This window comes from Hylaeus volcanicus, chromosome 4 (genome assembly GCF_026283585.1).
Source record: "Hylaeus volcanicus isolate JK05 chromosome 4, UHH_iyHylVolc1.0_haploid, whole genome shotgun sequence".
Lineage (NCBI taxonomy): Eukaryota > Metazoa > Arthropoda > Insecta > Hymenoptera > Colletidae > Hylaeus > Hylaeus volcanicus.
This window is the reverse complement of record NC_071979.1, coordinates 12,244,343-12,272,133: the sequence shown is the minus strand read 5'-3', so window position 1 is coordinate 12,272,133 and position 27,791 is coordinate 12,244,343. Positions and strand designations below refer to the sequence as shown.

General features: G+C 33.3%; 2 protein-coding genes across 4 annotated transcripts in view; one reads left to right on the top strand and one right to left on the bottom strand.

The window, feature by feature from the left end:
- Window positions 1-27,791, bottom strand: part of LOC128875577 (myc box-dependent-interacting protein 1) — a 75,209-nt gene that overhangs the window by 20,181 nt on the left and 27,237 nt on the right. The window lies entirely within an intron of this gene.
- LOC128875576 (uncharacterized) lies at window positions 15,415-17,342 on the top strand. The gene has a single exon (XM_054121267.1). The coding sequence runs from the start codon at window positions 15,771-15,773 to the stop codon at window positions 17,073-17,075; it is 1,305 nt and encodes a 434-aa protein (XP_053977242.1). The 5' UTR covers window positions 15,415-15,770; the 3' UTR covers window positions 17,076-17,342.

Genomic DNA, 27,791 nt, shown 5'->3' with positions numbered 1-27,791 from the left:
TGAATATAATCTTAGCATTCGTGGCAATAGAATGCTAAGAAAGCATCTCGAGTTACTGGTAGATAAAAGAAAAAAAGGCCTCGAGTGCAAAGGGTTAACTCTTTGCGATCGAACCACGGGATATTCCCGGTACGAGCGTGCAGACGTAGACGTTATTTAGCCAGTGAAACCTGCTTATCTTATAATTAACGAAGACGATACCTTCGTGAAGAAGGGACGACAATTGTATGTCTCTCAGATACCAACCTCCCACTGCTTGCCATTTCTTATTTCTCTAGTCTGTTGTAGCACCGGACCACTGCTTGTCTTATACTATAATTAGTAATCGTGTAAACACAGGACGAAAATACCATTTTCTCAGTTGGTTTTTTGAATTGTACATTATTATATGATTCTTTCTTTGAATTTTATAACAGATTCGTCGCGTAATCTGCTCATCTAAATTAAAATAGTTTTTGAACTTAAATATAATCTAGAAACTAACTTCTTAGATTTCTACCAATCGAATATTTTTTTCCATGTAAGATGTTGTTTTTGTTTCCTTTTTCCTTCTTGATAAACATTTGAGTGTTTTATTTTCTCCTTTCTTTTTGATAAACTTTTCATGGGCATAGAGAAGGAAACTATGAGTAAATCGATAGAAAATATCGAGCATCGAGAATAATAGATAAACAGCTTAAACTTCTTTGAATAAAATGTATATGTTTCTAAGCGATAATTGGGAGAACGCGCGCTACCCAAAAATAATTCCAATCGGTACCATGGCTACAGAAAATATAACGGGTTAAAAGAGCCGACTATCGCCAAGCAACCTCGTTATACCCGAGGATGTAATTACGGTTACATCACGAAAGAGCAATACAGATGTGCAAATTGTAAAGAGCGTCAGTTAATACGTCAGTAATAAGTACTTTGCATCGATTTGTCGTGGAAAGAAACGCGACTGCGAAATGGTTACATGCTCCTGTTTCATTGCATGCACCGTACTTTACGTCCATTTAAGCTTGGAAAGATTAACCCTTTGGACTCGAGAGGTGACTCTCAGTCACCACTAGGTTTTCTTTAGGTTTAATTTCTTTGAAACTCGAAGTGCCAATAAAGTGATTGTCATTGAAGCAAAGGTGACTTGATTCTCAAATCTCAAATTAGAGATCTCATTTTCGAAGTCAATATAATCTCAGCATTCGTGGCAATAGAATGTTAAGAAAGCATCTCGAATTACTCGTAGATACCAGAAAAAAAGGCCTCGAGTGCAAAGACTTAAGGATGGAGGTTGTTTATCGAGCCTACTAAACAAACTTTGTTAACCTCCATCCTTAAAACTGCTTCAATATTTATATTCTATAATAAACGCGTACTGTTTCAGATTTATGCAAACTAATTAGATTTCCTACCACAATTATTTCAACGAGAAGATATACTTCAAGGAGATCCATAGCAATGTTCGAGACAAGAGTCTGACATTGCTGTGGTACAAGACATTTAGATCAATTCTTACAATCGAGTCCATTAGGACTACTTAAACGATACGTGTTATCCAGCGTCTTGTGCAACGGATAGAAAAACATTAAACTCTTGTAAAAATAGCTGTACCGTTATCGTTACGAAAGAAAATTTCTTACGTAGAGAAAATTGCATAGATTCACGCGCTTAAAATTGTTTAAAAAATTATCCAGCAGTTCTAATTGATAGAATTATTTGTAAGGTATGCTTAATGCGTGTGCGACGTGTATAATGTGTAGGGCTGGAGGGGTTTTCAAGTGAAAAAAAACCGTGCGTCACCTCGACCATAGTTCGATCTCGACTAACTACCGATCGTCGAATATTGTTCTTTCATAGTTCTTTGCTGCCGCCGCGTGCCAACTGTATACATTTCTGTACTACGTCGCATTTCGTATCGATTCCCTACAAATATGTGTGCGTTTTTCGGGTGTTTTAGGGAATTGACGAATCTTTTTTTTTTCTTTTTTTTTACATATTTAACGTCGCATCAACCTTTATATAAAGTTTACTCTTATCAGTGAATAACTAAATGTCTATAATATTAAGATAAAATAGAGAAAAATGTTGCTATTAGCACCATACATGTTTATTGCTTTTGGCAGTTCCAAGTCTAACGTATGCCTAGTCTGTTGATAGTCATTTAAAATATTATTATATTGTTGATTCAACTTTTTCATTTGAGGAATAGATAATTTAAAATTATTAAGAAATTTTCTAAAGTTCTTTGCTGCTATGCAGAAGTCTCTTTTCTTTATGTAATTAACATTTATTAACTCATATAAATGTTTGGGAAGAACTATATTTTTAGAACAGTGTTCTATTAAGTCTTTTAAAATTATTAATTTGTTTTGTTTTTGGCTTTCCAGCTGTTACACACAAGATATTATTTAATTAAATTATTAGTAAATGTAAGTTGGTACAAGTAAAAAACAAATAATTGTTAAAGTCTCAAATATTTTACTTGATATATAATAATAACTAAAGTACTGATATACCTGTTGGAGTTGCATTGTCAAATGAGTTGAATCAGAATTGGAGTTTGTTGGATATGTTTGAGGAAGTACCAGTCGATGACTAACATTGAGCACTCTACATACAGCTAATTGAGTTAAATTCAGTTAAATAACCTTCGGTTATTAGCGACAGTTTCTTATGAGGTTTTCTCCAATGTTAGATGTTGGTTCATATATGTGCATCTTTAAGTAGCTGGATTATTTTGTTTAAGTTTTCTTTTATGCTCCACGCTTCCTTTAAACTAGTGGGTAGTTCGTGTTGTATGCGGAGTAGTTCCGTAATTTTACAGGTAAATATTATGTGTTCTATTGTTAGAATTTCGTTGCGCGTACGGCAGGTGGGTCTAATGATCTTCTCAAGTAGGTTGTTTATGCGTGTATTTTGTATGTTCAATTTTGATGCGAGTAATTTTGACTTGTTCTAGTCTGTTGAGGTATCCTGTGGGTGATTGTTCGAAAAAGTCATCTGTTATTCTATGGATTATTCAGTCTCTTTTCTGTTTTCCAAATATTGTTCCATTTTTTGTTGATGCAATCGTGTAAGTATCTTTTAACATCTTGTAGAAGAATCGGTATTTCGTGATTGGTGGTATTATTTGTTGCTTCCTTGGCTGCTAGATCAGCTTTTTCGTTTTCAGGAATACCTTGATGAGATGGTATCCATGCTATTGTTTTTTCGACGAATGTCTTTGTTTATTCCAAATAATTACGTTCCGTGATGAAGACGTATGAATACATATCAGATCCCCATAAAAAACTTCAAAAAAGTAAAAGAAATACGGCAAGTACATTAAAAAGGGGAGGACGAAAAGGAGTAATCATAGAAAAATAGAAGATCCCCATAAAAAACTACAAGAAAGTAGTGAAATCAAAATGAGCTGGCAGTATATGAAGGTCCTTTCCAGTAAAGTGCAAAGGCGACACTGTGTAACGCAATGTAAAATTCTGTGCTTTCCAACTATGCGCAGCTAAAATGCTGTGTTTAACAGTGCGGACGTTCAGACCCTAATGACAACTCATGCAAAGTGACTGCTCCGCACTTTGGCAGTAAAATGAAGAAGCTAAATAGCGTATCTGCCACAAACTGAGACTGTTTAGAAATTTTTCTAGATGTGGGCGGGCTGGAAGTCAAATGCTTGGCGTGGCCAGGTAACGACAAGGTGTCGATGAATAAGAATTATTTGAAAACGCTAAATAATGAAAGTGTACTCGTCTTGTCAGAGTTTTAAACTGACAAATTATCTGAAAGTTTGCGAGAGAGGAAGTATGGGTATTGACGATCTGAAAATGCCTTCTATTTTTTTGTAATTACTTTTTTTCGTCCTTAACTTTTTCATGTACTTGGCATGTAATTTTTTTACTTTCTGTTTCTATCTTTCTATGAAAATTTGCACTCGAATGTCACCTCTGAGGAGACGGAAATGCAAAAAATGTTGGTAGAAATCAGAGAAGATAAATTCTCTCGAGCACAATACATATTTTCGAAGGCGTACAGTTCCTGGGAGGTTTCCATTCGAGCAGCACGAACAAGTAAATGAAAGGTGCATTGCAATAATTTACAGGCTTTTTATGCTACATTATTTAACCCCTTCCCGTGTCATTAAATTCGACGAAACTAGGGCCAGAAACTGATGTTTATGTTTAGCCCGATTATTTGTTTACGAGCCTGGCTCGTGATATTCATGTTTTGGGCCAAAATCTTCATCGCGAGTCAGACTCGTCAAAGTACGTGTTAGAAACCAGTAAGTGAGGAAAAGGTGAGAATAACAGGCTGATAATGAGATACAGCTTTTAAGGTGAAAACACTATATAAAGGTTTATTGTAATTATAAAAGTACAACGTGATATGGCGGTTACACACAAGAGCTTCACAGAACAAGTGAAGACAGATGAAACAAATGACATATACATAATGCTTACTGTATCCATTGATACTCTCTCAACAGTACGGGAAGGGGTTAATACAACATGATTCCACTTAGCACATTCAGTAATAAAATGGCTTCGAGTGCAAAGGATTAATAATAAAGTGCTTAAAGTATTGTCGAATTTGACTTATGAAGCTCCCTTTATGTGTCATAATTGTATTGTTCAAGTTTATACAATAATTGTAACAAATGACTCATCAAACGAGTTATTAATTAAAATTATCTTTTACATATTAGTTTAAAAGATCAGAAACTATAGAACTATTGAAAATGAAATCAGAACTCTTAACCCATTTGCATCACTAGCGCATATATGTTCATATACGCGCATTTTGTCTGGCAATTATCACCACAGGCGCATATACATACAATAGGTGTAGAATGTATTCGTACACCGATCAATTTACCAAAAAACTTTTGTGTGAAATTGTACTTTCTTAACTTCTTTTTTTGTAATCAATGATATGTTACATATTCTCGAAAGTCTCTAAGGTAGATATAGTCCAAACAACATTTACTAATTAATATAATTTTTTTTTGCGGTTTTTTTTTTTTGTGTATAGAGATTAATTGTAAGATAAGGATAGGATAAGGATAGAATAAGACACGATAAGGGTAATTTAAGGTTAGAGTAAGAATAAGGTGTAAAGAATTTGTAAACGAAAGTGGGGCCATGCAAACCCTTGGGGGTGCATTAAATAAATGAATACATACATACATACATACATAGTTAATATAATTTGTGAAATTAACAAAAAGATGCGAAAAGTGGGTAAAAGTATAGAAGCAATAAGTATTTGTACGATTCTTATGACGAACCATTTACAGTAGAGCTTGTAACGTAAACACATTAGTTTATTGCTCCGTACGAATTAGAAAACATCATATTTCCAGTAAAGTATTTTTAAACAGTTGTGCGAATATTTATTGCTTCAACATTTCTATCGATTAAATGTTTTTTTCTTGTTAATTTCGCAATTTACATAAATAGCTATTTTTCTTGTAATCTATCTATTCTAGAGATTTCCGTGAATATGTAGAATGTCATTGTTTATCAAAAATAAGTTAATAAATTACAATTTTACACATTTTTTTTGGAAATTGATCGGTGTACGAATACTTTCTACACCTACTGTATGTATGCGCGTAATTTAATTGAAAACTGTATCCAAATAAAATATTGGCGATAAGAACGAATTTTCCACTTTTCCGTGTGATGCAAATGGGTTAATCATTTATGAGTTTCCAAAACGAATTCCGAACTGTTAATTATTTATGAGTCCCCCACAAAGTGACCTGCAAGCTTTACATAAACACCTTTTGAACAGCTCTCATATCTAAACGGTGAAACGAACTTCATCGTTCATCGTTAGTTTCCTTTACTATACATACATACAAATGTCACGAAGGTTACTCTTTATCGGGATGGTCTTTAGAGCCACGATACGACTCCAATCTTCACAATTTCCACCGAAATTTACGAGGTGTATCTAAAAAGTCTGCGTTCCTGGTTTCCCTGTATCCCAGCCAGTTATGAAAGTCTACCACGGAATGTAACTGACCCGTGCCGTCAAATATGAAAGTCGACGGAAAAAGTTACCGTAGCGAATGTGTTAAAGGAGTTGATATTACTCGAGGCATCTGGGTATAAGTAGTGTCCTTTTGAAAAGCGTACCTAGGTTCCTACGTTTCACCAACGTTGCAGTCAATTTCATCGAGAAGTTTGGTCGGATGGCTCTCTTCCTTTACATACGGTACAGAACGTCTCAATTCACTCTTGCGTCTTAAATATCTCTCATGTTTCTTTTATAATTGAAACAAAATGTCACAGGAGAACATTGTTTGGTTCGAACGGGAAAATACAAATATATTTTTCAAAGCTCATATTTATCGAGATTTTAATCCATCATACGAATATTACAATTGTGATCATTGTACTCCAAAAAACGATTTTAATCTTAAATGTTATGGTATTTATTTACATGTTACGCTCTTTTCCAGAGAGACTAAACATAAAGATCAATTTATCCCATTCACTGCCAGGCAAATGAAGCGTTTTGCCTTGGACGCCAAGATTGAATACAGATGTGTAATTTAGGTTATTATTTTGATAATAAAAAGTGATATTAAATTTGTTGTTCTAAAAAGAAAATTTACAATCTTCTTTTGCAATAATAATTCGTGGCTCAGAAGCATATACATAAACCTTGAGTAATTACAATCAATTTGAATTACGAGACATCTCGTAGTTGGCAGTGAATACATTAAAGTAGTTTCATGGTTAGTTTAAGAATGTTTTCGACTGTATTTGTCGTTTGTGGAATCATGAATTAGCCCAAAAGACGGGGAATAATCATAAAACAGAATAGACAATATGTTATAGAGTAAATATATTTCTTCATCTAAGAAAAATTGCTGTTTATTTATGCGTTAAAATTCGAACGAACATTTTGGCACACTTAACCCTTTGCACTCGGATGTCTCCTATGAGGGGACATCGTAAATCTAGAAAATTTTGTTAGTGGTTATGTAGAAAAAATAGATGCTAGAGCAAATTTTAAAAAAATGTATGTTTCCTTAAAATTTCAAGAGAAAGCAAATCAAAATATGGTGTATATACAGAGATTTAGAGAAAAATATATGAGCAGACGTTACATGGAAAGAGTGTGGAGTAAAGGGTTTTCTAAAAGAGACTTCAGGTTTTTGTTTTTAATAATAAAATATGCCTGTCAACGTGGCATAGTTGAATTTCGAAATATCCTTTCTTATTCCTTGTACACGTCATACAGGAAACCTCTGTGCAAAATTTCAGCTTTCTAGGTTCAAGGGTTTAGCCTGGGCATTGATATGTCAGTGAGTCAGGGCTTTCATTCTTGTATATTCTTGTACATATATTGTAGATATATTGTATATAGATGTACGATAAAGCTAGGTGTAATACAGAAAACAGCAATCATGCACGTAGATATGTGGTAGCGTACACTTTGATCGGAAACCTGTTCGACTGTTGTGCTATCCACATGAAAGCAAATTAACATGGAAGAGTGAAGACAGTCATTGCATATGCAGGTCAGCTTTTAGCGTAAATGGGTTTACACTGTGTTCCTGCTTGGTGTAAGATATGTGAACTGGCTAACGGTATACACGTCGAACAACGTGACGAACGTGTATTTTTAAAATAGCTAATAATGCTGGTCCTTTTCCAATCGTTTACTAACAAATCCCTATCAACTTTCGGGTATCGTAATATTCATGTAACGATAAGTAAATAAGGCGATTTCAACCCTAGAATTTTTGCTGATTTGGATTTCTGTGGTTCGTTGTAATATCGCTAGGTTTGCAAAGATCCTCACGAGGTCAGTTCTCTGCAGTTTGCATCCAAACTGCAGAGAAACAACCATCGCCATAAACTAATTTTTCAAACGAGTCAAAGGAGACACGTAAAACCTTTTTAAGTAGATTTCATTTTCCGAGCGCATTTCTTTTTTTTTTTTTGCTAACGAGGAATAGGTAAAATGCAACAGTGTGGTCCAGACAGAGGTAACTCGGTTCGAGCGATCTTATCGTTTCCAAAATAGATGGTGCTCTCTCAAATTTATTAATAGACCAGCGGACGTTGCGAATCTACCGTTTGCACCGCTATTATTGTGCCATGATGGCCCCATTGCGCCATTTCGTAGGTTGCTATGCACTAGGAGCGAATCGTTGCGAATATGTAGAATCATCATTTACGGAAGCGTCGTAGAACATTTTTTTTTTCAAGTAACTAAAACTAGTTTTATTTACGTGGGTTATCGTTGGTAAAAGCGTACGAAGAGTCGAATAGCGTTGGTTTTTCAAGTAAAGAATAAATGTAAGAAATGAAAAATGCCAAGATGAAAAGAAAATATTAAAATGAAGAAAAAGGTATAAATAAAAAAGTACGAAGGTATCGTTTGGTAAAGATCAAAGTAAAATAATGTTATTTATAGAATAGAAAAGACAAATTGAAAATGTAGGTTTTCAGACTTGGAATTATTATTATTTTTTTGTAACGTTAATCAATATTAACATTGATAAATTAGCTGAAACAATGGCAGTGAATGTTAGTAATATTTAAATAATTAGGCTTTCAATCTAATTAAATATACCGAGTGTCCTAATATAATATAATAATATGTAGTTTGAAATACTTTTAAACCTATTAATTTCTTGAAATAACTAAACAAAGAAATTTTCTAGCATTTTTTACTTGGAAACCGGTGGAATAAAATTGACATCTTTCTATTCTATCTCTTCTTAAGGTCATTTCAATGTTAAGAAATGGAAAATGCCATGATGAAAAGAAAATATTAAAATGAAGAAAAGGATACAAATAAAAAAAGTACGATGATATCGTTTGGTAAAGATCAAAGTAAAATAATGTTGGAAAAGAAGCACGGGTAGAAGAAAGATTGAATAAATGTCACCGTACGTGGAAAAAGGAGAAAATTACTATAGGAGATTAAATTTCACATTTATTTTTATAAAACACACAAAAAGCTACTTGTCAAATTTCTCGTTGCAGATATTTGGTATTCGTTACAGTATCACGTTAAAGGATGTTTCTATTCGCATTCCAAGAATCTTCCGTTTGCTGCACCGTTATCATCCATTGTAGCAGTTCTATACTAACGATATCTGTACAATAATCTCAAAAACAATGGAATCGTTTTTGTAACTTGTCGTTTTTTTCAACAACTCCCGAGTGGTAATTTTGTTTACGCATAATTGTTAATGTATACATAATGTATAAGTACTCCTTTCGCTCGTCGATCAAATTTTACAGCACAATTCATTCATATTTTTTTTAGTTTGCAGTATATTTCAATTTTCTTGGAAAAATTCCAGCTTCCTTTGGTCGAAACGTCGAAAGATTTTTTATTATTGGTATCGATGAAAATTTGTTGAACAAATGTTGGAGTGTTTTCTTTTGTTTTTTTCCACTGTGAAAATGTGTATCGCTAAACATGCAAACAGAATGAAACGTATACGCATGAGTGTTATCTCAATTTATATTTCATTGGTAAATATTTCATTGGTAAATATTTCATTATTAAGGGGGAAATAGGTTTAGGACTACGCTTTTTTAGTCATTTGCATCAATTTTTTTTAGCAAGAAAGGAATGTATGTAATTTAATGAAACTTTGAGAACATTTTATATATATGTTCAAGTAAATATTGTAATTTTTTGGAAGTATTTCCACCGCAAATATGGAAGGTATCAGCTGCCACTATAAGATATCAGTCACCATCAAACGTAGCTGTTTTGTGTACATTCTGGAGGCCACGGTTTTCACCTGAAATCAATAGGTATTTAAATTTACTTTGAAGACATGTCTTTCTTCAATATCAACCTAAATTCCTCCTTAAAAAATTGAATATTGCATTTTTAGACGTGTTCAAACGAAAGAGCATAATGTTTGCCATTTTTGTACAACGTTTTTCGTAATAAAAAGATACTTTAAACAATGATATTTCTCTGAATGTAGGTTCTTGTAAAAGAAAGACATGTCTTTAAAGTAAATTTAAATCCCTATTGATTTCAGATGAAAACTATGACCTGCAGAATGCGGGTGGCAGCTGATATCTTCCATATTTTCCAAGGAAATACTTCCAAAAAATTACAATATTTACTTGAATATATGTATAAAATGTTCTCAAAATTTCATTAAATTATATAGATTCTGTCAAAAAAATTCATGCAAATCACTAAAACAACATAAATGTTCTCTTCGATTTCATTTCGAAATCATTTCGAACGCAGTCATTTAAAGACATCGATATTTTCTGTTACACGAAATACAAAATGTTATTTTACTCGAGAATATGATAATTAAAGTTGCAAGAATGAACTTGAAAATTTCAAATGTTCATTCTGATTAGGAATATTAAATAAATTTAAAGACATCAATATTTTATTATACGAAATATAAAGTGTTATTTTACTCGAGAATATGATATTCAAAGTTGCAAGAATGAATTTGAAAATGTAAAATCTTCATTTTCATCAGGAACATTAAATATATCAAATAAAATTGGAGAAGTAAATTTGTTCAAGACAGTAAAGTACACTTAGCACACAATGGAACATTTTACACGTCGATTAGGTTCACTTTTTATCCACTATATTTTGTCAAGCTTCAAGCAACGATATGTCATGGATTCGTTAATTTGGCGATTATTTGCTACGCCATACTTATCGAACAAAAACTTCTCGTTCGTTGTAAAGCTTATCGAACCGATAAAGTTATATGCACAAACCAGCACGCCTACTTTTACAGAATCTGACACGATAAGAAAACCGTTTTAACAAAGGCATAGATTACTTTCTCAAATATGTAACATTTGTTACGTGCATGATAAAACGAACAAAATGTAGCGCCATATTCTGTTATCGCGGGACAAGCATCTTTCTCGTAAAACGTATCATCGAATCAAATGAAACATCTCGTTTCCGATGGGAAAAGAAGATCACGTAACAATCGAAGTATAATTCATAGATACAGTGCACTTTTTATGCATAAAAAGGTCGAAGTAAATTCAATTACTTGGCAATTTTTCACTTTCGATTTTTCTCTTTCGATTTCACTAATAAAATGCAGTTAACTGGCAAAACATAAAATATGTTTATTCAATTTTCATTGAAATTTTACTTTTCTGTACGCCAGGTCTGAAGGGGTTACCAAAAATAATTGTAAATACTTGTAATAACACTATGCTATAAAATAAGTCTGACAGAGTCACGGAATCGCATTCAATGAGCTTCGAAGAGTGACTGAGTGTATATTGTAAATATTGTAACCAAATGAAAATAAACAGCTGCTTAGTTGCTTACGTATCAAAGTTTGTACTAACTGTAAACATACATCAACATGACAACATTGAAAAAAAGGAGCTGAGAAAGTGAAATTGTAATCATTCATAGCACTCTATTTAATCTCTCATGGACTTTATAATTATACTATATGTACTAGCTGTGCCCCGCGGTTTCACCCACGTGGAATACTATTTATCTAGAAACGCAGTAGCGTCTCGACGCCAAGTACATGACAAATTATACGCCACAGTGTACACTGGCGCTGACGCTACCACGTATCTTTTACTCGTAAAACTGCGATTCCAACCTAACCCGAAACTTCTGTCATTAATATCTCGTCACGCCTGCTGTATTTTCTAAATCTAAAGGCATTTTTCTAATGTAAATCGCATATAAGCTTTCTAATAAAACCAAAATCAATCAAATCGGTCTATGCACAACTGAGATATCGTAATATCATGTCATGAATCAGTCAGAAATTGTAGATTTTTCTTTTGATTCTGATTCTAATTCTTTTCGTCAACACTTAGCCAATAGGAGCTAAGACCATTCGTCGATTCGTCGACTCTCGGAATCAGTCGGCAAGGCTCGTCGGTCGGAATTGTAATATGGCTGTCACTCATGCCGCTCGTTCATTTCTAACCTGTAACTGTCAGTTTGCATTTGTGACATTTGGTTTCTTGCAACAAGACTTTCTGACATGCATTGTGCGTACTTTTGAAAACTTAAAGGACTGAAACTGGAATTATAATACAATAAATTTTGCGTTACCAATAGTGGATCTCTTTGTACATTTTCCCACTTCATTTATTAACATTTAAATTTGTTACAACAAGATTTTCTGCCAGTCGCTATTGAGCATTCACAGCGAACAGACGTGTGCTTTATAGCGACAGTGACCGTGTTTACATTCTTCTAGTACGCGAGTTACTTGTGATTATACCCAGTGCTCGAACAATTCGGTAAGAATACAATTTCTACTGACTTCAGTTTTCACCATTCCCCTGTCCCCAGGGAACAGGGGAAAAAGAGAAAAATGAACCCTTCTCCAAAATGACGTCACCAACAGAACAAACGTATGCACAGGCAATACAACAAAATCAATTTCCCAAAAAAGATCAAGGAATCTTTATGGAAGCTATCGATGGTATAAAAGTTAGAGATTATGCGAAAGCACTATGTACCATTATAGAACCAAAAGACATCAAATTCATTTCAAGAATTTCAAACAACCGAATATGCGTCTACGTCGCTAATAAAGAAATTGTGAAACAACTAACAGATAATCATAAACAGATTCAAATCCAAGAAAAATTTCTAACAATTAGACCGCTCATAGTCCAAAATAAAAGAGTCATTATATCAAATATCTGTCCTGTAATTCAGCAAGTAATGATCGAAGAAAGTCTTAAAAAACTGAACATAACGCTAACATGCTCAATCTCATTTATCAGAGCTGGTCTTGCAGATGTTGGACTACCACATGTTTTAAGTTTCCGCCGCCAAACTTGTATTAACCCAGAAGATATAAACAAAGTCCCCAACTCTATGCAAATAAATTATGAAGATACAAATTACTGGATTTACCTATCTACCGATTCGCTAAGTTGTTTTATATGCAAGGAAAAAGGACACATAGCAAACAATTGTCCATTAACTACAACTACAAGTACAAATACACCTCAAACTCCAATGACACAAACTCCTCAAAACCCACACACACAACCGCAACTAAACGCTCCGAAATTCCAAGTAAAACTGTAACAACTGACACACCTATAGACCCTGAGCAACAGATAGAAGAAAATGTAAACATAAACTCTACCACAAACAAACGATCCCTATCCACAACAACCGAGAATACTACACAGCCTTACAACGACACACATTCGGAACATGAGGGAATCGACGATATTACTTTTACTCAACCATGGAGAATTTCCAAACCTGTAAAAAAGAAGAAAAAACTAATCTCTACAATCTCTAACTCTAGCACCTCAGACTCTGACACCGACAGAGAAGAAAACTTTACGGACATCTCAGAATACATCACAAGTAAAACTTCGAACAACTTCCCTCTTGATACTGACCAATTAAAGAGCTTTTTAACAACTACTAAAGGAACTAAAGATCTAATAAACACCGTAAAAGACTACACAGAAGACATTCCAGCACTTGTCAACATGTTACTAGAAATTAATCCCCTTCTCCCATCAAAAGTACTAAAAAATCGCACTACTAGGATAGTAACGCAACTAAATAAATACATCTACGAACCAAAAGAAAAAGAGAACTAACGACTCATTCTAAAAAGAAACTTTTACAATGGATACTATACAATGGAACGTAAATGGGTTCTATACCCATAAAGAAAACCTCGAAATCCTCATCAAAGAAAAATCCCCCAAAATTATATGCATACAAGAAACGAACTTCAAGAATCAACATTCCCCAAAACTAAAGGGATTTCAAGTGTTCAACAAAAATCGAAATGCTGACCATGCTAGTGGCGGAGTTGCCACATTTGTTGAAAACGGAATCAAGGCAGAACAAATTTACCTAGGTATCGATTTAGAAGCGATAGCAGTTAGCGTAGAAGTACCAATAAAAACTACCGTATGTAACATTTATCTTCCAAACTCCAAACAGATTACCTTACACGAATTAAATAACTTAATTAAGCAACTACCCCGACCACTCATTATTCTAGGAGATTTTAATAGTCATAACCATATGTGGAGGTCCACGAGAACTGATACTAGAGGCAGAACGATAAAAGAATGGATTGAACTAAACGAACTGTGTCTACTAAACCATCAACTACCTACACACCTAAATATGACAACAGGTACCGCAAGTGCAATAGATCTGACATTAACAAATTCAAATATATCATACAAATTTTCCTGGACAGTGATTGACGAATTATATGGAAGTGATCACTATCCAATTCATATAGTCAGTAATGAAATAAAACAGGGAGAAAGATCCTCACAAAAAAAAATGGAGATTCAACGAGGCCAACTGGGAAAAATTCAAAAATGAAATCGATAGAGAAATCCCTCATCTCACACAATTACTAGTAGTAGAAAATCCTGACATAGATGATATAGTAGAAAAATTGACCACCTTAATTATACAAGCAGCAGGAAAATTCATACCTAAAACACATTCGTTAAACAATAAATCTAAAAAAAGAGTTCCATGGTGGAACAGCGACTGCGAACTAGCAATTAGACAAGAAAAACACGCCTTCAACAGATTTAAGAAACATAAGACGATAGACAACAAAATTGAATTTAAAAAACTTAGAGCAGAGGCCAGGAAAACAATTAAACAAGCAAAAAGAGACTCCTGGATTAAATTCATCTCATCACTGAACCCTAGTGTCCCCCCCGAAATAATCTGGAATAAAATCCACAAAATTAGTGGAATAAATATAAATAGAATACCTGACTTTATGAAAAATACTAATGGAACAATACTACAGGAAACTAAAGATATCTGTGATTTATTAGCAGAAACATTCGCAAACAACTCGAAGGATAACAACTCAATTAACGAATTTCGAATTTACAAATCAGAGATCGAGAATAATCAAAAGTTAGAAATAGGAAACGACAACACGGAAATAAATCTACCGATCACGTTAACCGAACTCAAAAGTTCCTTAAACAAAACAAAAAACTCTAGCCCCGGTCCAGACAACATTCCTAATAATATGTTAAAACAACTTTCCGAAAAAGCACTGAATTTTCTCAAAATAGTGTACAATATCATTTGGACCAAAAGAATCTTTCCAAAGAAATGGAGACTAGCTACTGTTATTCCAATCCTCAAACCAGGTAAAGATCCGACAAACCCCAAAAATTATAGACCGATATCACTCACTAACAATCTTTGCAAATTACTAGAGAAAATAGTGAACACACGATTAAGATGGATATTAGAAAAAAACAATGTGTTTAATCCTCAACAAAATGGATTTCGCCAATACCGCTCTACATTAGATCACCTCACAAATTTGGAAATAAATATCTGTAAAGCATTAAATAACAAAGAACATATTATCCTGATATCACTAGACATTGAAAAAGCTTTTGAAACGACATGGAGACACAGAGTTTTAAACATCCTCAAAACTAATCAAATTGATGGTAACTGTTTGGCCTTTATAAACAATATTTTATATGATCGGAAAATCAAAGTACAAATTGACAATAAACAATCAAAAATAGTTGAATTAATGAACGGAATACCTCAAGGGTCAGTAATAAGTCCACCATTGTTCCTTATAGCAATCAATGATATCATCCAAGTAATTAAAAAACCTGGTAAATGCTTCCTTTTTGGAGACGACTTAACTATTATGTTCACAGGTAAAAAAAATAAAACAAACTGAGAAACTAGCACAACAAGCATTAGACAATCTATACAAATGGTCCTTAACTTCTGGGTTTAAATTTTCAGAGAAAAAAACCTCATATATGATCATAAATAGACCATCATACTCAGGAATCACACTTTCACTTTATTTAAACAACCAACAAATAAACATGGAACAACAGCAGAAAATCCTAGGATTAATCTTCGATACAAAATTGAATTGGGAACTGCATATTAAGAAAGTGAAGGCTAATTGCCAACAAAGAATAAAAATAATAAAGACACTAGCATCAAAGTCATGGGGAGCAAATTCTGAAATAATACTACGAACATATAAAGCAATCATAAGACCCGTACTTGATTATGGTGCACCAATATATGGATCAGCACCTAAAAGATTACTAAAAATCTTAGATCCAATACAAACAACCTCACTCAGATTATCCTTAGGAGCATTCAAAACATCACCAAATTTGAGTGTTATTGTAGAAACTGGCGAAATACCGTCGGAATACAGAAGAAGACAATTGTCATTAGCACTCGCTGCCACGAAATACTCAAATCAGAGAAATCCATGTTATGAAACTCTAATAACCCACAACAATCAACAAATATATCTATCTAGGAATACTCTTCCAAAACCATTCTCAATCCGACAAGCTAGATATGCAAGTGACTGGAATCTTACGATCCCACAAATAACACAACGACTACCTGCACCAACACCTCCATGGAAATTAAATAATCCAAACATTAACTTTGAATTAAGCAACTTAAACAAAAAAGAGACATCTGCAATAATATATCAATCCAGATTCAGTGAAATCGCCAATAAATACAGAAATCATAAACACATATACACGGACGGTTCCATAAACAAGGAACAAGGTGGATGTGCAATAATAACAGACAACCAAGAACTGACCTACAAAATTCCCAAAGGAATTTCAATTTTCGCATGTGAAGCGTACGCAATCTTACAGGCCTTACGATACATAAAATCCTCAGAACAGAATCTGTCTGTTATATTTACCGACTCCAAATCAGTTCTACTTGCTATGGAAGACCTTACAAGTACAACAAAAATAATTCAAGATATCCACGCCGAATTGACAGAACTTCAAATAGAAAAAAATGTTCAACCCGAATTTGTTTGGATTCCATCACACCAAGGAATCGTGGGCAACGAAAGAGCAGATGAGGCTGCAAAAAAAGCCATCACGTTGGAAGAACCATACGTCCAAATATTACCCACATTAAATGAAACCAAAAATTTAATAAAAAAAAAACAGCAAATGAAATCTGGAACCAGGAATGGACCAACATGCCACCAACGAAGCTACACCAAATCCGAAAATCAACTAGCGATACAACTCCGACCCTACCAAATAGAAGACTGCAAGTAGCAATAACAAGATTGAGAATTGGCCACACAAATCTAACTCATTGTTATAAAATAACAAAATCACAGCCACCATCATGCACCTTTTGTGACGAGCCTCTCACAGTTAAGCATTTAATTGAAGAATGTCAAGGAATACAGCACGGTCTTGTAGAGTCCAAACTTTTAAATAATATGCAAATGATTCTCAATAATAGAAACGAATTCCTCAAACTAGTAGAGTTATTAACTAAATATAGAATAATGAACAAATTGTAATTGAATTGTAAATATTAACGTGGTCACTAATAACCTTGTAGTTGATGTGACCTTAAATAAAGTAATTTAAAAAAAAAACAAGATTTTCTGCCACGCGTTGTGCATACTTGTGAATTTTATTCTAATACAATAAATTGTGCGTTACACATAGTGGATCTCTTTCTTTATTTCTCATTTCATGTTTAACATTTCAATTTCTAGCAACAAGACATTTTGTGATGCGTTGTGTGTACTTTGGAAATATAAAAGACTGAAACTGGTATTATAATATAATAAATTGTAGGTTAGAAATAGTGTAGACCTCTTTTTTCATTTCATACTTCATTTTTAACATTTAAGTTTGTTACAACAAGACTTTCTGCCTTGTGTTCTGTGCGCTTTTGAAAACTTAAAGGACTGAATCTGGTATTGTAATATAATAAATTTTGCGTTAGAAATAGTGGACCCCTTTTTCCATTTAGTACTTCATTTTTAACATTTAAGTTTGTTACAACAAGACTTTCTGCCATGCGTTCTGTGCGCTTTTGAAAACTTAAAGGACTGAATCTGGTATTGTAATATAATAAATTGTGCGTTATTCATATGACATTAATTTTATTTGTAAATAATACATACAAACCTTATTTTACTTGCAAATTAATGTAGAGCTTAACTAAGATAAAAATACATTTGTCTTTTATTATAGTAAGCGTAGAATCTGCAATATACATAATGTGTCTGAAGCCAGATATAGGAAAGAGACCAGCTTCAGTTCTTTAAGTTTCCAAAAGTATACAGAACACATGGCAGGATGTCTCACTGCAAAAAATTTAAATGTTAAAGATGAAGTGAGAAATGAAAAAAAGAAATCAACTATTTATAACGCATAATTTATTGTATTAGAATAAAGTTCAGAAGTACGCAGAACGCGTGGCAGAAGTCTTGTTGCAAGAAATTCGAATGTTAAAGATAAAGCGAGAAATGAAAAAAGAAATCCACTATTTGTAACGCACAATTAATCGTATTGCAATATCAGTTTCAGTCCTTAGAATTTTCAAAAGTACACACAATGCATGGCAGAAAGTTTTGTTGCAAGAAATTTAAATAATGAGAAAATGAACAGAGATCCACTATTTGTAACACATAATTTATTGTATTACAATAATATAGAAAAAGAGAGGTCAGACTTAATCCTTTCATTTCTCAAAAGTACCCATGACACATGACAGAAAGTCTTGTTGCATTTAAATGTTACTGATAAAGTGATTACATTTTTTCTTTCATAAATTTCTTGCAATGAGACTTCCTGCAATGCGTTCCGCGTACTTTGAAACCTTAAAGGATTCGAACTGATTTCCCATTTTCTATTATTTGAAGTCATTTACTATAGAAATTAGCTTTGTAAGAAGAAGTGAGATCCCCATAAAATACTTCGAAAAAGTAAAAAAATTACGCCAATTACATGAAAAAGTGGAGGACGTAAAGAGTAATCATAGAAAAATAGAGAAGATCCCCCTAAAAAAATTCAAGAAAGTAGAAAAAGAAGTGAAATCGAAATGAGCAGCCAGTACATGAAGGTCCAGTTTTCCAGTAAAGTGCAAGGTGACACTGTGTAACATAATATCAAATTCGGTGCTTTCCCACTATGGGCAGCTAAAATGCTGTGTTCAACAGTGCAGACGTTCAGACCCTAATGACAACTCATGTAAACTGACTGCTCCGCACTTTGGCGGTGAAATGAAGAAGCTAAATAGTGTATCAACCACAAACTGAGACTGTTTAGATATTTACCTAGATGTCCGTGGCCTGGAAGTCAAATGCTTGGCGTGGCCAGGCAAGGTCAAGGTTTTGATGAATAAGAATTATTTTAAAATGTAAAATAATGAAAATGTACTCATATTGTCAGCGTTTTAAACTGACAAATTATCTGAAAGCCTGTGAGAGGAGGGGTATCGGCGTCGATGAATGGCCTTAGGAATATTTTAAAACGCAATACAATGAAAGTGTACTCATAATATTGTCAAAGTTTTAAATTGACAAATTATGTGAAAGTCTGCGAGAGAGAAAGTATGGGTATTGATGATCTGAGAATGCTTTGCCTGGCCACCTTTTACCTTTATACCTTTTCACTCTCGTAAAATTAATCTTTTTTCATTCCTACTCAATATTTTGAAATATTTAAAAATATGAAAGGTGCTACAGTTATGCTCCACAGTGTATCTTCGACACTAGGAAATAAAATAGAACACGAAGCAACGGTCTTCGAGTCAGGCTACGCATCGCTTTTTCTTCGAATAAAGTACCGAAACGAATAGACAATGCTTCGATTTAGGTCAATTAACCGGACAATAGTCATAATTTAATTTATAACAATAGTCATAATTTATTTCATAAAATAAATGGGCTCAGGCTTACATTACGTAGTATCCAGGCAATAAGAAATAATTGAATCTTACTCCCAGTAGTTCTTCGACGACTATTTTATTTACATAAATATTACTTTATACGTCGAATGCCAAATTAAGTTTAATACGTTCTATTTGAAAGAAGGTTCGAGTCAACTTTAATATTGAAAAAGAAAATTCGTGCGTCTACGAGAGGCTGTAAAATGTTTTCTGCGTGTTAAATTGTGAATTTAATATTTTTTTAATCCTCATCAGGTGTATCTCACCTTTCATATAACATCACCCATACATAGGTGACAGGGATTTTCACTAAGGAATTAAAAAATTAATTCTGAAGATCAGCGGTGAAAAAAAAAACAAGTCTGGATAGGATTCGTAAATTTTGATCGACTTGTAAAACTAGATGCTAAAGCAAATGTTAGATTATAGAGTTTCTAATTGTATAACAAAAAAATTTTAGCTTCACAAGTACACTCATGAGTACACCCCCGCTCAGAAGTATGTGGACACTTCCTTAATAGAAATAAATGTCTAATAAAAGTTGCGAATCTCTTAATATCAATTATATCATTTATGTTTCGCTATGTTTATGTTGCATTAGCGAATATATTTTATTAACAGTTTTTTTTTAAATATCACATTAATAATCATGAAAAAAACTATAGAGATAATAGATAAACTAGATAATGTTAAAATTGCTTTTATCAAACTTGGATACCATTAACCCTTTGCGCTCGAGGCATTTTTCTATAAAATCAAATCCGGTCCATTTTTATAATAAATTTCTGTAAAACCAAAAGCTCTACTTCGAAAAGAAACATCTACGAACATTCATGGTTCAATGTATTATTATTTCAATTAATAATTAACTGTATTCTGATATAAGTAAAATTGAAATTGTACGTTCAAAAAAATCCCTTTAAAATTATATATATATCGCCCTAGAGGCGCCACTCGAGCGCAAAGGGTTAATTTCTTCATTGTATTCGAAGTAATACTACCCCATTTATTTTGTAATATTTTGCCATAAATGTTTTTTATATACTGAACATTCTTTCTGAACATTTCTATCTAAACGATCCCATAGTTCCACTATAAAATTGAATAATGCACTCGAAACATTTAATATTATTAAATGTTGTTAAATACACATCCAATATAAAACTTAGTAACAAAAGTTGTATAGTAATAATTTACGATGTATATTAATTGTACATAAAAACACATATTTATGAACGAGGATGTACGTATAATATTAATGCGCAAAAATGTAAGAGGCAAATATAGTATACGATACATCAATAGATTCAGACAAAATGTATGTTCTTCTTAGTTATTATATAAACTGTGATTGCTTTTAAAATAATGTTATAACCAAATTCTTTATTATACTCAAAGTATTTTGTTTACAAAATTTAGAGTCAGATTTTATATGCAGATAGAAAACCATGAAAGTTTTTCTTAAAAAGCTTTCTTCTATCTATGATAGTTTCAGAGATAGCCTATTGCAGCTGAAACTTTAGTATCCACATATAGTCAGTGTAATAAGTATTCGTACAGGAATCAATTCACAATAAAACTTCATATATTTATTTTATTAGTAAATTTTAGGGGAAGAAATAATTAACCAACATTCTTACATATTTTTAGATTAGAATTTGCGTAAATTAAAATTTATTATTTTTAATGTTAACCTCTTATTTCTTTTCTTATTAATTTTATTTTAAATTAGTTGTTGTACAAATACTTTCTACACTAACTGTATTTATGAACGGGGGTGTACGTCTGGCACTGCAAGTGTTAAAATGACCAACGATTGTTAATAAATTCTTGCGTTAACCGTGTCCGTAATCGTACCTACATATTAAATTAATTGCCTGGAATTTAAGATTCACGAAAGTGTTAAAACAAACAGTTATTAAATATCGAATGGTTCAGAAAAGTACTTGTATTAAATTCTACAAAGTTCGAGTTAGTTCGAATAGAATTGAAAGAATAGTTTACTTCGGCTAGCACCTGTAATCGAAACGCCGCGCCGTTGTATCGCGGTGGCGAACGATAGAAAGTGCAGAAAATATTCGGAAAACGTAAGGAATGAAAGGTGAAGCAATGCTGTCTTTCCTAAGGAGTTGCCTGAACCGTGTATCGGTTCAGACTCCTTCCTTTCTCACTTCGGCCAGGCATCTCGGCTGGTCGAGCTAACGGAACTATCTTGGGACGTTTTGTCCATCTTTCTTTCGTCGAACCGACCGCTTCTCGAGTTGGGCTTCAGGTATGCCGAAACAGCTGACCGGCACTACGACTGGTAATCTGAATGAATCTATTACGCGTAGAAATTAATTCTATGCCTCTAGATTCAATTAGAAATTAATTCTATGCCTCTAGATTCAATTGGAAATTAATTCTATGCCTCTAGATTCAATCATTTATAACTCTGGGTTGAACAGATACTTACGTTAGATTATCACAAAAATTTATTTCGTTTTATTAGTAAGTAATACATAGACGATACTTTATGTCCTATGTTACGTTACTAAACTGTACATGATCCATTTTGCCCTATTTAGCAACATAAGTTGTATAGTAATAATTTACGGTGTATTTGTGTATACATTTGTTTATACATGAATAAAGATATTTACCAACTCAAATATCTGAAAAACGCACACACATTATACAATTAGTATAATGGTACATTACTAACAATAAGTTGTATACGATCCATTTTGGTCTACTACCTCTTTTCACGTCTCTGGAAACAGCATAATGTTATCTTTTTAAAAATCTTGTGATTTGTAGCAAAATATCTTTCCAAGAGCATTTTCATATTATTCATTGAACTTCACCTTTAACCCATTAACTACAAGATGTCTCGTAATTCAAATTGATCGCAATTACTCGAGGGATAAGTTTATAGCCTTTTGAGTCGCGAATTATCGCAAAAGAACATCGTAGATTTACTTTTTAAAACAACAAATTTAATATTACTTTTTATTATCTAAATAATAATCTAGATTACACATCTGTATTCAATCTTGGTGACAAGGCAAAACGCTTTAAATACACCTGACAATGAATGGGTTAACTTGCCTATAAATCTTCTACGCGTCTACCTACAAAATAACTAATAACATCACATATACTCCACACAAAATCATTTCAACTCTATGCGAAACATTTTTCGACGCAACATCTGGTGGACCACCCTGTATATACAACATATCTTGCGAATATCAATGCGTGAACAACAGATAACTAACAATTATTTGCTACTTTCCTAGGCACATTAGTTACAGTTTTACTCGTGTTACTTTCAAATAAAATTATGTATACACAGATAACTATGCACAGATAAGTTCACGCAACGTTTTACGTTGCCACTAGTGTGAAATGTAATCTTTAGTCGTTGAAAAGTGAGAATGTAATCAAATGTCGTTATAATTATTCAAATTTCTCTTTCGAAAGCAAAATAGGTTACAACCATGGTTAATGGGAAATATCCACCAGGGGAAGCGTACACAATTAACTCAACGTGTATCCGCCAACGCGTATGCTAATTGGTAGAGTATTAGGTGGCCTCCGTATTAGGCACGATGGAATCATTGAAACCTTCGATATCGACGTCCAAGATGTTCTTATTTGGAATTCAAATCGTGGAAGTGTTTAAACATTACTATATATCATCGACACGAGAATGAAGCTAAGGCTGATGCAAACGAAACAATGCCAACAATTGTTGATAAATATGTCGTTTCTTAACGCTAGAATCTATCGAATAATTAGATAGTTTTCGATACTGGACAAATATCGCATAAACATTACCAAAGATCAGAGTAGAATAATTTGTTAGCAGGCAACTTTGCACGTATATGCAGGGTGTTTCCTAATTTTCCGGCAAGATCGTAGAAGCATGATCTGCAAGTGAAAAGAAGAAGAAAAAATGTTATATGAAGTTTGTTTATAATAGCAGTTATAGTGTGGAACAGCAGATTTAAAGCTGAATAATACGGAAGGTGATTGATTGTGTTTACTTTGCCTGTACTTACGAGACATTTCCTAACGTACGAGAATCGTTGAGAATTTTTAAATCATCATTTCAAAATGATCACCTTCTTGCATTGATGCAAACTTGATAACGATGTAACATGGAATGTATTACATTATGAATTTCCAGAGGATTTTGCAGTATGCCACCAATTGAATTAATAACTCATTGAGTTAATTCTTCACCTGTACTTACTGCTTATATGTACACCTTCTGTTTTAGCGTTCTCCATAAGTAGAAGTCGAGAAGTTTTAGCGTTCCCCATAACAAGAAGTCACATTCAATATTTGCTCATAATATCGTAACAAAGCGTTTATAAACAAACTTCGTATAACATTTTTTTCTTGTTTTCACTTGTAGTAGATCATGCTCTTGTAATCTTGGCGGAAAAGTGGGAAATACCGTGTACAGAAAATATATGATGTAAAAGTCTCGACGAAAAATAAGGTACGGAGATTCGAACTCACGATCCTCGGATCCACAATCAATCGCTTTTCCTACGCGACCAATCCCGCATCCTACAACTCGTGTTCTTTTTTTACTCTTTATTCTTGGGTATGGGAGGCGGAATACTACAATGATATAATAGTAACAATTTCTTCGTAAAAAATATTTATAATCTGGGGAAGTGATTAAACAAATACACGAATAAAATAAGAAAATGAAGCTTGTAGTGTTACCTTACAAATTCTTTATTGAATTGTACGAATAGATGAAACAAAAAATAATTTTTCGACCAGTAATACACGAGACAACGACATTATTTCTTCGTATGCAAATTTGTGACAATAGCGGTAACAGCGCGGTAGTTGGAGGCTAATTCAATTAGCCCTTGATTAGAATGCTGGGTTAGAACAGCAAATTGAGTCATGGCAATACACATATAGTAAGGATTACACGCACATGCTCCGAAATTCTATATTCTAGTAATGCGCAAGGTTATGTTCAATTCACTCGAAAAAGTAAATGGAACTCCACTTTAACCACGAAAATATGTTAACATCAATTACACATTGAAAAAAATAAAAACTTTCCTCAAAGTAATAGATAATAAACTTTCATCAGATAACTGATGGTTAGTTTCGATCAATCTAAACTTATCGGTAATACCGTCAAATTTGAAATTTTTGTATCGTATTGAAGGTTTAAACACAAATTGAAAATGGTTTTGAGACTTGGATGTATTACTGTCTTTTTTTTAATCATTATTAACATTGACAAACTAGCTGAAAGAATGGGAGCGAATGTTGGTACTATTTCCAGAGTTAGGATTCCAATCTAACTAAATATACCGCGTCTCCTAATATAATATAATAATATAATAACATGTCGTTTGAAGCACTCTTTAACTTACTTATTTTATGATATAACTGGACAGAGAAACTTTCTAGCATTTTTTACTTGAAATTGATGAAATAAAATTGACATCTTTCTTTTCTATCTCTTCTCAAGGTAATTTCAATGTTAATACGGTTTTTTCAATTGAAAAAGAACTAAATAAAGAGTAACTAATACCCCGAACGACGATTAACTTTCCACAGCTATTTCGGAAGCATGTTTCCGATATGATAGAGCTCATTATGTGTTTCGTTTCCGACCTCGAGTGACATTGAACGTTATGTCACGTCTCATTCAATTAGTTTCGTACAATTAGTCTCGTCCAGGCGAGACGTATCAGAATTTTCGCAGGTATGGAAGCCCTTACACCCTTGCCTCGCCTCTCCCTTCTGTTGACACAAACTTTGACGAACAAATGAAGAGTGTGTTCTTAACAAATTAAATAATAACATTGAATATCAACAGCCAAGGAAAATAAAATGTTTTATGATATCGTTTATATTAAATTCAATTTTAAAGTTAAACATTTCTAAAGCTGTCACTTACAAAAGCATTAATTAATGTTTAAATACAATTATTACATATATTTCCAAACAGTACCAGTATATATAAAGAAATTGTTCAAGTATTGGTCCAATTTTTTGAGTTCTTCAAGTACTGAGCATTTTACCTTTGGTCTGACACCTAAATTAGTGTTTTTGTTCGTTGTCGAAGTATCTCGTACGAAATAACGGTGTAACAAACTTTCAATATTCGCTTAATGCATCGTAATGAGAAACTGTTTCGATTTTCTACGATACTTGCGGTATAAACGCAGTACTTTGAAACAGCACGCATGCTGTAGTTTCTCTGCGGCCTAACGTAAGTCTTGACGAACCCTATTGTCGCGAGTGCATACTGATCAAACTAAATTGCCGTGACGACACGACGATGGTAATCGGGTGGCAACCGCAGCGAAGGTCAACGCAATTATCTGCTTATCCACGGAACAAATTATCTACACCTATCGCACCGCAAATATATCTGCTTTGACGATTCTTTCGAGGAAATACAATGCGTCTCTCTGCACGTTCACAAGGGTAAGCGTGACTCTTAACCCTTTGATTGCAAAAGGCGTATATATACGCCTTCGAGGAATGGGCTCAGAGAAATGTTTGTAATCGTTTAATCAATTTAAAAAAAATATCAGCTTATAGGGGATGATGAGACGAAACATTTTTATATGTACTGTTTATTCATAGAACGCTTAGTTTCGAAAATAAAAATTGAAAAGTTAGAAGTTCGTTGCAAAAATTGAATTTCAGGAAAAAGGACTTTTAACTTTTCAATTTTTATCTCTGAAACTAAACGTTCTACGAATAAACTGTAAATATAAAAAAAGTTCCGTTTTATCATTCCCTATAAGCTGATATTTTTGTTAAATTCACACCTCTACGTCTCTTAGAATTTCCAGCAAAAATCGTCGCGCAGTCAAAGGGTTAAGGGAATCAATCACATGTATGGGTTTCTGAATTTGTGTGACGACTCAGATGTTTATTCTACAGTTAATAAAGATCATAACTCCTAGAGAATTTGCGCCAATGAGCTCAATTATCATAATATTAATTATCAAAGTTCATAGGGTTCCGTTTGAGTTTAATCATGTGAGTACAATTTACGTTTAGCGTAATGGGTGGAACGTCAGATCATACGATGTAGGTCCTTTCTCCTCCTCCCTTTTTCTTTTATTGACTATATAAATAAATATCCAATCACAAAAAGGAACATGCTTTTTTGGTACAATTCAAAAACTCAGATCTTTTTTAAAGCTGTATTTCATTTAACGAAGTGTTCACCATTTATTAGTACAACACCAAATTTGTAAAATCATTATTTTTGTGCAAGAGCTATCTTTTTAACCAAAAAAATATTAAAATGTAACGCAAATAAAAATACTCAAGATGAAATACATAAAGGATTTTCACACGCAACCTCTAAGTGAAAGTATAGTAACGAAGAAACGATTTTTTTACCGTAACAGAATATCAGATACACTTTCAGATATGTACTATGCATAATTTATGATCGCATTAATTCGAGCTTCTGTAGTAAATCTCTTTGGATTTCGTGCACTTTCGTTTCTCGGTGTTCAATGACATCTTTGTTTATCCTTTTGATTTTTCACAGTTACGCGTTGCATCGAAACACATTTAAGATAGCTCGCTCTTTCGAGTATTCGAGCTTCGGGACAAGTGCGACCCGATTCTCTTAATTGGATGCAATTAAATTCTCCGCCGACGAGCACTCGAATCAGTTTTATTCATCGATCTACTAAATTCACGAAGTTGTGTTTTCTTAAGGGAGGAGACTCGTGTAAAACTGAAAAGCTGAAAATAAGGCTTTATTCGCGAATGCATTAAGCATCGGAAAAAGTTCATGCTTTTTTTTGTACAATTCAAAAACTCAGATCTTTTTTAAAGCTGTATTTCATTTAACGAAGTGTTCACCATTTATTAGTACAACTCCGTCGTTCTACAACCATGCACGTTCCTTTTTTTAATCAAATTCTCCAGTTTCATTTATTAGAAATGAATTAACTGCCTATTTGATTTCGACATCATTTTTAACATTGCTGTTTGTCAAAAAGATAGTCATTACGTAAATTTTGGTAATAAGTTTACCTCTCGAGACGGCTTCGTACAAGACTCGAATAAAT